General features: G+C 39.7%; 1 protein-coding gene across 3 annotated transcripts in view; it reads left to right on the forward strand.

The window, feature by feature from the left end:
- LOC110831753 (LIM domain only protein 3) overlaps window positions 1-11,477 on the forward strand; it is a 99,715-nt gene extending 88,238 nt beyond the window's left edge. For all 3 annotated transcript variants that reach the window (XM_087357629.1, XM_087357627.1, XM_087357628.1), the window contains 2 exons: window positions 7,090-7,231; window positions 7,309-11,477. In XM_087357629.1, coding sequence (XP_087213755.1) covers window positions 7,090-7,231; window positions 7,309-7,425 — 259 coding nt within the window. In that variant the 3' untranslated portion in view covers window positions 7,426-11,477. The remainder of the gene's footprint in view (window positions 1-7,089; window positions 7,232-7,308) is intronic.
- Window positions 11,478-12,467: the final 990 nt, after the last annotated feature.

Consider the following 12,467-nt stretch of genomic DNA (forward strand, 5'->3'; position numbering starts at 1 on the left):
TTATCAAGTGTTCTGTCTGACGACAGGTCCATATGAACAGGATCCTTCCATCCTTTTCTCGGACTGGGACCTGTTCATATACGTTCTTGGCAGATGATCCAGAAGTGGTTTGCCATTGCCTTCTTCTGTGTGTGAATGGAGTAATTGTTGGGATGCCACGGAGGAAAACTCCGTGTTGCCTAGACCACGGCCTTGCCCAACACAAGTTATAAATTCGACCCCGAGACCCCAGGATTACAAGGCCAGCGTTCTAACCGCTAGACCACCGTGGCGGTTCAACCACACTACAAGTACATAATTAAAATTTGTGAGAATTAAAATATTCATAAATTCTCACCGTCATTATATTTACAGTCTTTAACATACAAAAGGATATTGACCCTTCAAATTCCAATGACAACGACGTGTCCCACCTGCTTCAACTATTTATAAGTCGACTTTCTGTATTTACGAGTTTCGTGTCTTTCTCAGTGTGACCTTTAACACCGTTTACCGATTAATCTTTGTGAATTTGAGTTTCGACTTCAAAGGGTTAATAAAGATACGTGGTTTTAGGCGTTCTTAAAGTGGTTTTTTAACACCACTGCTCAAATACTTCTTCATGTTTTAACCCTTGAACTTGTACATTTTATATTTTTTTTTTATATCTTAATTGCATCATGCTTGTGTTCCTCAATACAATACTTTTATTTTCCGTCGTTACACAAGCTTGTTGTTCAAAATCATATAAAATTTCACATAATGTAACAATTTTATGTGAAATTTTATATGATTTTGAACAACAAGCTTGTGTAACGACGGAAAATAAAAGTATTGTATTGTACATTTGAATACCAATTTCGAGATTTGACTACATTGGCTTGCAGCTGGACTTTTCCTGTGAGCTTCCTTTCTTTCCATCCTCAAGTCTTATGAGCTAATGGAAGTGACGCCGTGTCCACTTTCAATTCGGTTTGAAATTGGCTTCGCATAATTGAGAGATCTCCCGCTCGTAAACCGTGGCACCGCCGTCACTCATGCATTTCTTAACATGACCTTCCACTTGGTGCTCTTTGCGAGTTCTCAAGGATAGGGCGTGATCAGCAATAAGGCAATGTGTACTTTGCCAGCGACAGATAATTCTATTGTTTGACGAAATATATTGAAACTTTATATAAATAGCAAATATATTGTTTTGTCGAATTATAGAATTGTTTTAATATAAATTTCTTACCTCAGAGTTCAGTTGTAATTCCGATTCAGACCCAAGTACCCACTGACTACTGCAACGGTGTTTATTTAGGGACAAAGCAGTTTCTGCTTTCAAAGAAATGGGCGATTTAGGATTCAAGGAGGCAATTTAATTTGCCAGTCAAAGAAAAAAAAATGAATGGTAGTGATGAGAGGAGACTCGAATCTGCACACATTCGATATCTCAGTTACTGAATGGAATGGCAATGCAATATGGCAGCTTTACTCAGTATTACGTACCTCAACTACTTTTGCGCAGAATTCCCTGTTTTTCTCTTGGCGTGTAAGTGAAGACATAATATTCTCTGTTTTGAAATTCACAAGCAACAGAGACCACCATAGGTAATGGTATAACTTGTTACCACTCGTGTTTTATACGTGGTGCGTTTAGACTTTTGATCTCCGTTGGCAGCCCAACTATTCCGACTATCCCTCCGTTCATGCAGATAATATTGAAACGTATTAAACTGGGCCAAGACCGCATTCTCCCTTACTCCCCTTTGTTCATATTGAACAGTCTTTCAATCATTCATCGCTGTATACGAAACTGCGCCAACCGACCAACTCTCTGGTAGCTGAAACTGAAGTTTCGACCCTGCCAGTACCAAGGCACTCGACAAGAATCTGAGCGTTACATCCTCGAAATCTTCTGTCATAATTCCTGTCTTAAACCCGGTACTCTCAGGATCTACCTGTTTATCCACCAGAATTCTATTATTCTATGCCTCACAATAAGAGCTACACGCACATAAAATATGCAGTGTTATTAAATAAACAACCAAACATTTTCTGAGTTTTCAAATCGACAGAATAAAGTACGAAAATATAGATTCGTGTATGTGTAATATCTCGATTAGTAGAACATTTAAGTCGGTGAAAACCTTTATCAAACTTCAGAGCATATTTTAATTTATTAATTCAGAAGCGCAAATGTTTTTGGATCAGTTAGTATACCATGACGTCCTTTGAATGCACAAGACAAACTGCGACAACTGTGGCTATTTCTCGTCGCATGGAGCGATCCTAGCGGACAATAGCGGTAATTAATGAACGGTCATTGTAATGGCGACTGCGACCCAAATCTGTGTTTAAACACGGATCGAGGGGATCTCTGTCCCTACGGGGCCCGTCCTAATCAACCTGTGTGGGATTATTGACAGTGCTTCTGTTGTTATGGAAATCAAATATCCCTAGTGCAACAGTAACTCTGTTATTGTCACGAGGGCCAATTTGAAGGGCTCGGAAACCGGCCAGTAACACGAGCAAAATGTTGAATAATATTTAAATCTTATTGGCTATATTTTTATGTTGCTGTGACCAAAATGCCTAAAATACCAAAAAGTATTTAAAAATAAATGCGTTCGTATTTTCACAAAACTCACGTATAAAATATACTAAATCAGGTGAGATTTAAGTCTCTCACGGCGGTGTATCTGAAGATGGCTGTCGTCTGGGATATTGCGCCGTGTAGTCTGGTAGAGGTGCCTACTGCCTCCATAATCAGGGCGATATCGCTCTCACATGGCGCAAAATCTCAGAACACAATAGTCTTCATAGAAATGTATCTCTTATCCATAAGTGAATGATTTCGTCCCTCTTCCGTGGACACTCGACAGCAAACAGACACACGTCGTGAAAGCCATTAAGGAGTATCGACGTAAATATTCTTATAACGTGTGTTGTTATTTAAATGCATGGCACGCCATGAGGAAAGTAGAGCGGTTTCTTCCACACCAAATAAAAATTATCTGAGAATATTTTTAAATGTTCCAACTTTGTTTTCGTTAGTGAAACAAAGTGAAACCGTATTCGGAAATTCAAAATTTTGCGGGTTGTCTACTGCCGGTTTGGACAATTGAATAGGTCACTTTAAAAAGAACACGAGTCCACAAAACTCACTTTAGAGGAAACTTTAAAAAAATAATTCTTACAAATACCTTATTTCATCTTATTTTTTTAAAAAATAAAGTTATAGTTTTCATATAAAGTTACAAGCTGAAGTGATGATTGAGTATATGATGCAGATTGAAAGGAAGGCGCCATCTTGGGTAGCATCACTGCAGATATTGTAATTAGGTGGAACAAATTCAAACAGAATTTTGGTTCAGAAACAAAAATTGTAGAAAGTATGCACAGATATTAGAATGACATGAATTCATCTACTTTCATTTGAGGTTCTCACTACGCTAAAGATGTCTTTGTTCTGGGTAGTAACTTCGTTGGTGTCAGGAAGTCTACACGGTGTGCATCAAGTAGCGTGCTGATTGGATAGGGATTTTACAATTCTACCTGTTCCACAGACATTCTGTGGAGCGTAAGGTTTGGTAAAACATTATTACATTGTGGATAAAATAAGGAATGCCCGTAAAAAGTCGGCAGATTGGGACGCGGCCACATTGTTCCACAGTCTACAGCAATTACCCATTGTTCAGGCGACAATAACTCGGACCTGAGCGTTGTTTGCAATTCCACGAAAATGTTTACACAAAAACAGATTAATTCTTTTTACTATTCAGACAAAAGCTAGTCAGGCGTTCGTGTGTTTATCTGCGGGTTTTATTGTTACGATTGCCCGGTTTCAAGGCTGCGTGAATTCATTCCCTCTCTCACCGCGTGGTGCGTGAATGTCGAGACAAAAGAAGGGCTTGATGCGAGCTTTCAAAGAAATGAAACACGACGTAATTGTTGTTGTTATTGTAACGGACGCGAAACCTTATTTCATTATGGTACAAAAACTTTCAAAACCCGTATATAGACAACTTTCCATGAGTCTTGTTTTCACTGACTGTGGATACGTATCGTTAGGAGGAGACTAAATTCCGGAAATGCTTGCTACTTCTCAGTTCAAAATATTTTGTCTTATTTCTAAGAACCTGAAGATTAAAGTATACGAAAGAATAATCTTGCCTGTTGTTTTGTATGGGTGCGAAACATGGTCTCTCACTCTGAGGGAGGAACACAGATTGCGGGTGTTTGAGAATCGGGTGTTGAGGAGGATATTTGGGCCTAAGAGGGAAGACGATGGGGCGTGGAAAAAACTGCACAATGACGAGCTTAAAAATCTGTACTCCTCCCCCAGTATTGTCAGGGTGATTAAGTCGAGAAGAGTGAGATGGGCGGGACATGTAGCGCGCATGGATGGGACAAGAGGTGTGCACCGGGTACTGGTTGGGAAACCTGAAGGGAAGAGACCGCTGGGGAGACCTAGAAGTAGAAGGAAGGATAATCTCAGGCGGGATTTATGGGAGATAGGAGCTGAAGGAAACTGGATTTTGTTGGCCTAGGACAGGGTCCGGTGGAGGGCTTTGGTTAATTCGGTGATGAACCTTAAGGTTCGGTAAGCCATCTAGTTAATTAGTGGGTATGTATCATCTCGTTGCAGTTTGCTTGAGTGGTACGCTGTCGGTGCTTAAAGTGAACGCTTATGTCTGTACTTCTATGAGTCGACAAGTTTAATATCCCACAACTATTTAAGAAATTTGCAGTCCTTTTGGTACAGGATGTGAGGGTCGAATTCTGTTGTGTTTCGTATCCGTCCCACAGAACTTCCATTTTCTATGATGCTTAAATATCGATGTCCTCACAAACTTTTCGTCGTGTCAGATGAAATCTCATTAACACATGCAATTTTTACTTTAATAGTGTCTTACAAGTATAATGCATCACTAAAGTAGCTACACGGTATAGAATCCTTTAGAAGCTGACAGTGTCTCAGCTAATCATTATTTTGTCTTTTATGGAACCGGAGGTTTTATTTCAGTGCATTTGTTCATTTCTTAATCTGTGATTCGTCTGGTTATTCCTCTCACCATCCTGTTCTTTCATAATGTGAGACGAATAAATATCAGAGGAATACAAAATAACCTTGGGCCGTGTTTCACGAAGTCCGTTTGCTGTTCTATCGCCTAGAAGCGTACACTTTATACACGTCAGAGTTCAGTACACTGGACGGGAAGTTTGAAGACGCTGCTACGCAACTGACGTGTCTATCAGGCCGGCAGTCTTGCTTATAAGATAAGCCGAAACAGTGGGATTGCTGATAAGGAGTTTGAGAACTTGCGCGCTATCTGCTGGCGTTATAACGAGCTTCGTAATACTGTTTTCCAAAACTTGATGCTGTGCAGAACGCAGGAAAATTGAACTAGCCGCGTCGTTTTCGCTTACAGCAAACCGTTGTAGGGAAACATGTAATGTGACGGCGTTTTCTCGACCGCAGAATCGCAGACACTGGAAATCAAAGTGTGTTTGTGACTTTGCGAAGGAAACAAACAATGTCACACCAGAAGATATGGCTGTAGTGAGTACGATATTCTGTCATCGCAAAGTTTTGATACACTGATTGATGCACAATGGGACTGATCAGGTTTTGACTGATAAAATAGTTTATCTTTTAGAGTAGCTTACTAATACGTATGACTGTATGGTTGCGGTGAGAATTTCAACAAAAATAAATAAATAAATGATCATAAGGAAATATTAAAAATCAAGAACGCTAACATGGCTGTCTTCTGGATTGGTGCGCTGTGGGGCTTCGGAAAGGATTAAAAGAGAACTCAAAATTTCGTTAAAAATGTGTCTTCGAGCCAGGTTATAACGACACGAAAAACAGTGTTCAAAAAAGTTTAGTCATTTGAGGAAGTAGGTTAAACTACAGAATGTAAGACAGATTAATGCAGACGATGTAATTGAGGTAGGATTTGAAACTGGTTGAATTTCAGGAAAGAAACAAGTTATGAATTGTAACCCTTCGGCTATGACAACTCTGCTTGGTTAGCTATTCTGTATCAGGTGCTTGACGGATACTTGCATGTGAGGGGTTGGGGTAGACAGGCGAGTGACTTGCCAGAAGTAGGATGGGCTAACTGAAGGATAGAAGAGCCATGATATCCCGATGTCTGATCTCTTAAACACTGGAATTCAACCTGGGGTACGCGAAGACATCTTAGGGGGTATGTGAAATTTAAAAAAATATATTATTTTATGATAAACACTGAATAATCAGGAATGTAATTTATTTAATTTATTTTGGATGTAGATTATATATTACGTATAACTTGAATTATACACCAACAACTTTGGGGGCACAAAGTTGAAGAGAAATTATATCTGGGGGTACGCGAACAAAAAAGGTTGAATACCACTGTCTTAAACTACAATTCAGCTGTCAGGGGGCAAGTCTTCGATGTCTTCCTCTTTCTGAAAGCACGTCATGATAGCGAATTCCAGTCTACGTTCCAGAATGTCTTCCTGCCATCATGAAACCTTCCCGTAAATGAGGAGAAACAGTGTTCTTGGACTTTATTTTATTAAAAGCTGTATCTTTGAGTTGCCGTGCTCCAGGATCGAAGTGGGACATCTTGGACGGCGGCAGAACTCGACGCTTAGGTAACAATTCTGCCGCGGTGTGTCCGTTACTGACTGTGGATTTTCAAGTCGTGAATGCCACATTAAACATTATGTACCGTTTGAAACGAAACCCAACAATCTGGTACTACGGTAGGAAAATTAAGTCGAAACCCCGTGACATGGAAGTCAGACCACTTCTCACACCAGTTATAAGAGCTGTACGGGAGCGAACATGATGTATTCACGAGTACTTATTTCCGTGAGCTTTTTTCAAAGAAAAAGTTTATTCGAATAACCCATGAAACTTGGAGGACATGAAACACAGTATTGAACAGATTATTGAAAAAATTAACGCAGAAAAATTTGTACATGTCTCACGAAACACTAAAAAGCATAAGTAATCATGAGAGGTTATTTGGTCTGAATTTTTTTTTCACGTCGATATAATTCAGTTCCATGTGTGCGCATTATACAATGGGGCCCGCCTCTACACGGGACAACGCGTTGTTGCAGGTTCTGTGTGGGCGACCGCTTCTACCTGTGTGACAACAAGATCCTCTGCGAGTACGACTACGAGGAGAGACTCATGTTCGCCAGCATGGCGTACAACCCTCCAAACTTCGCACATCTTAAGCTACAGACCAGCCATTTACCGGTGAGTAAACCAGCACCTATCGAATATCTTCGCATTCCGCTGTGATGACATGTTAACGTTCCACGCCTCTCTCGCAGACGACCTCGCTGAACGGTGCCTCGGCGGGTTTCCGAACATCCAGCATGACTCCGCCGTTGACGGGTGACGTGAACAACAACTATACCGCATCGTTGCACCTAGGCGCCGGGAGGTGAAACTAGCAGCGACAAGTGCTGCCATCTCCAGAGAGACGGACTGGCTGACTGAGTTTCAGGCCCTCGTACAAACCACCGGTAATGGCCGCTGGTTTCCATGATGTCCGGGCCACTGACATGTGTCTTTGCCGCAGGATTACCGACATTTTGAGTGATTAGAATATGGTGCCTAGAAAAAAGAACGATTAGCATAGAATTGAAGCTGATATCGAAAGACTTACTAAAATATTTACTCTTCCTTTTTCTTCCAAAATAATCTCATGATAAAGTCTCGATATGGTTAAAATTTCGGTGTTATAAAAGTGGCAAAACTCTCCCTAGAATCACACGTACCTTGTTATAAAATTCGGATCGGGCCATTCACTATTTACGTGTTCATTTGTCCAAACGCGCTGTTACTTAATTTCATGTACTTCTGTTTCAGAAGTTAGCGTCAGGTCAGTTTGACAAAGAATATCTATCGCACTTCAGTGTGTAAATACGCCGTATTTTACTGCCATCTTTGGTCACTTCAGTGTACTTTGCAGTAACAGCTTACGGCGTTCTGAGTGTTCTTTCACGTAAGTTCAAACATGCAAACGAAATAAATGAATATTTACGAAATATTATTGCGTCTGAACGAGATTAAGTGGAAACTTCAGCGAGGTACCATGACAATTTAGCCTTCAGAGGTCTGTATATCGCCAGTCCGTCTCTAATAGATACATTTTAGTGAAAACAACCGCGTAGTGACGGAAGCAGTCACAGACTCAATATAACTGAATTCTTCCACAATTTGAAACCATAGAAACGGCCGGTGCTTTGGTAAAGCATTGCAGATGTGCAATTGTTTCCACAGAAGAACAATTATATGTATTTTAAAACTTTATTCTTAGCCGTAGATTTTCGCGGCTGGAGTTCAGTAAGTAACTACAGCTTTACGGCGAGAGCCGCGTCGAATATTTCGTATTAACCGACGTTTCGGTAAACATTACAGATGTCATTTTCAAGGTGGGGTCATTTCAGAAGGCCTTGAAAATTGCAGGAGAAATATTTTCAAAAACGATGGATTCAGTATTTTAAGTATGGGCCTACGTTTCACAGAGTAAGGTGACGTAGGCTTAATAACTGGTCATGATTAACGTAGTTGTTATGACCGCGTTTTGGTATAGGCGTAATAATTTATAGATGTATTCTACAACATCATGAGCAATTCTGGTGGTCCGTTGAGCACAAGTTTGGTTACCGACGCTGAGGAACGTAACGTGATTATGACGTAAGAATGTGTTCTGACCAGTGATGTTCCGGCTGAAGTATGAGCAGGACGATCTGCACGTTTAGAAGATATTCTTACAACAAAGATTGGTTGCATTTGTAATTTCAACTTAATTCTCACAATCTTTGCATTTTGTTTAATGCTCTAGCACAGTATTTATTCGTTCGAAATTTTGACTTATTAGAATCTCCCGTAAAATTCACAAATATGTTTTTTTCCTAAGGCGTATAAATTTCAACATATTTGAAGCGATAGATTAGACAGAATTTTTAAAATTAAGTTAATATTGAAGTACTGTTTTATAGATTTTTACCTGTAGGCCTATAAATATATATATGTTTAAATTTGTTGTAGTTGTAATAGCCATAATTAAATCTAATGCATTATTACATCTAATGGGCGAAAGATTTACATTAAAACAATATACAGAAACAAGGCTTCTGTGAGCTTGGTCCGTATTAAAATAGCGATTAGCTTGTTTCCTTGAACGTATCATTCTCCATTACACTTGATTTCAGGGACGGGAATCAATCTGTTCTTATATAAACTGGTCTGTTGAAACAATTGCCTGTCTGCTGCTCTCAGCGCCACGTTCGACTGTGTTTCTACAAACGTTCCAAGTTACTTGTGTTTTCTGACTGTCAGATGTTTGTACAGTGATTTGCCTGTACATACGAGTATCTTTTTTCATGGTGTGGAAGATTCCACCCAATTTGTAGGACGTACAAGTACGCCAAGCTGAGAATTTAAATGTATCGTGGTATATTTTAGTCATTGAAACCAAAGAGACAGAGAGAGAGAGATGAATCAATGTAGGCCAGCCTGTGTGTGTACACCGAGGCCTGTGAGTCTGTGTGTAGAGGCGCTGAGGTCGGTGTCACCAAGCAATGTTCACAAGCTGCTGATGGCGTTTCGAGTAAACATTGCCGAAAAAGACTAGCACCTTGGTAACCAGAAGAGAAGTGTGTTCACCGCGTTCATTGGCATGGTTACACGCAATGTTCTAATCCTTGTTCCCGCCAAACACTTAAAACTGCTTCTAAATTTATTTACACAACAGTACAGCTGTGATCAGCGGTTATTTTGTGTGTGCAGATAAGGTACAGTTCAACGCGTGTCCATGAACGTGTTAATAAAGTTTGATGAGCTGAGTCAATTCTGGACAAGAAATCAGAAAAAGACGCAGTGTTTATAAAAATAGACGGAAGATGGTACAAGTTAAAACACGCCACAGAAATCATTGATACGTCTTGGTCAAGAGACCGGAATCTCGAAATCGCCAGCAGTTGAAGCGATTAAACAGTGAATTTTAACTTATTTAATTAGCACAGACAACGATTGCGTATGCAGGGACGTAATTTTAAGCACCTTTTCAAGGTACGTTAATTTTTTTTTTATTTCTCTCGTATGGGGAAAAAATCTTGTAGCGCTTGGCGTTTGGTCATGCAGTTCCTGCCGGCAGTCGGGATGAGAGTGTTGTGTTTGACGATGGCAGTAGACGCACTGTAGAAGGTAGTGGTCTATCGCGGTTTTGCATGATTCTCAGAATAGAGAGCGTTTATTTCCTTAAATATAATTTGCAAGTTTATCTTTGTAACGGAGATGTGTCGTGTTTCCTTTTATACACGAACTGAAAGTTTAATAATTCCTTCGAGGAACTTAATGCTTTTAAAGTTTTTAGACATTTACCAGGAAAAATCCAACATCAGGAAAGCGACTTCCCAAGTCGAGGTTCCAATCCCGTTAAAACTAAACACACGATTGGTTTTCGTGGTTGCATCTGAGGGCATTTTGCAGTCATGATGACGATAATATAATATCAATAATAATGAATTTTCTCGCTAGTGAACTGACCTGAAATGAAGCTGATCATTCACCTTGATTAGTGGCTGAATTAAAAATGTGTTTTGCCTCAATTGTCCCTTCTATAACTTCATGGTCCGGTGCAAAAGTATGAATCGTTCATTATCTTAATAACAGAATATAATAAAGAAGTGTTGATGAACTGTCTATCGGGAATTGGTTGTTGACAGAATAGCACGGATTCAGAGTGTCTTGAAGGGACAAAGTACAAGGAAAATTACAGGCAACATTTCAAACTGAAAATGTGATTTTCAAAGAAATTCTTTAATTAAAAGTTGAATAAAACGTCATTTCCCGTCATTCTATACGGGATCAGTGAATTGTCGATGTGTGGTCCCTAGAGTGGGCGATGTTATTAGACGTTTCAATAACAATGCTTTCTGAGTTCAACTTCAGATTTTTTCTTCATTCATCACGAATACTTGTCGAGTAATACAATAATAAACGATACCTGTACCTAATAGCCACATGAAGGTGCATGGAGGCCCTGGAAATAAGGCTCCACGCATTCTTCAAGAAAGGGATATTGGTCGGCTTCAAGTTGTGGTAACAGCCTATGTTACCGAATAGCCGGTTCAGTGAAGTGAATATTTCACCGGGATCAAACACCGGAAGCCCAGTCCATAATTGAAATATTTAATTATGCCTGTTTCTGGTGTTCTTGAATGGAATCTTAATTTGTTTCTCGAAACAATAGACATCTCTGGTCTGTCTTGAAGTTTAGAAACCGTTAAAACCAAATTAACGATTGGTTTAATACGGTGATGGAAAATGAACCGTAATTCATGTACCGTGAAGTAGCTTGGTGGTGCCGACATATTTGATAAGTGTTCCACTCTGTAGGCTAACTGTAAATAAATTTGTCTTGAGAAGTGATCACAATCAATTATGTGTATACTGCATAAATAAATGGAATATCTTCTTAGTACACTCATGATAAAGTGTTTTTATTTCTATTTACCTCAAAGTTCTTTTCTCACAGGAGAATCGTGCGGATTTGCAGCTTCCAGTCCTGCCATACTATTCACTTTTAACACGAATATCCCTACGATTTCTCTTGGTGCAGATCTCGACAAAAAAAAATCACTTATTAAAGTAATTGCTTTGAGACTGTGGGAATAATTACATTTACGGCATCTAGAATACACGAAGAACCAATAAATGATTACAAAATTATGGTGGAAAACCCAGCGGAAAGATACCACTTAAAGATCTGCGTATCACATTAAAATGTATCTCGTAGAAAATATGAACCCAAGGGGTTACTGATTTGAGTTAGGCAAGGGTCGAATGCAGTACTTTTGTACTAACGGAGGTTAAACCTCGGGTTCCATAAGGGCAGAGAGTATTATGATTAAATATGTATCTATCAACAGCTGAAATTATTACAGGCCCGCCTATTCAAATGTTCTATAAAACGTGTCCGTATTTTAGATGAATGTTTATCGCACGCCTGTAATTCAAGTTGTACCATAAGCAGTCGTTCTTATATCCCGTTTCATACTCTGTATCCATAACAAATATTTTAATAATTTCCTCTAATATCTCACACGTTGCAGCTACTCATAATCAAACAAGACGTTTAAGGTGATTTTACGACGTCTGTCCAAAAAGTATCCGACCATATTTTTTCCCGCGGTAAGTAATGGCCAAAGGGTGGGTAAACTGAGCGTAGTGGTAGAAGGGACTTTGATGCGCATGCGTGATGTTTTGTTGTTGGGCTTATAACAACTACAAAAATTCTGTTATCGAGGCATGTAGCACTCAAGTTGAACCCTGATCCCTCCCCCCCTAATATGAATAACGTGAAAAGGACTTACGTAATTTCTAGAAACGTCCCATTTGACTTTATGGCGCAGCCGGTTCGGAGCTGCCGGACTACCGGCTGTCTTGAGTGTAAGGAAAAGTGACGTAAGGGAGACGT

This window comes from Zootermopsis nevadensis, unplaced genomic scaffold (assembly GCF_977971745.1).
Source record: "Zootermopsis nevadensis isolate Lab colony 2312 unplaced genomic scaffold, Znev_1.0 Znev_ptg000028l, whole genome shotgun sequence".
Classification (NCBI taxonomy): Eukaryota; Metazoa; Arthropoda; class Insecta; order Blattodea; family Termopsidae; genus Zootermopsis; species Zootermopsis nevadensis.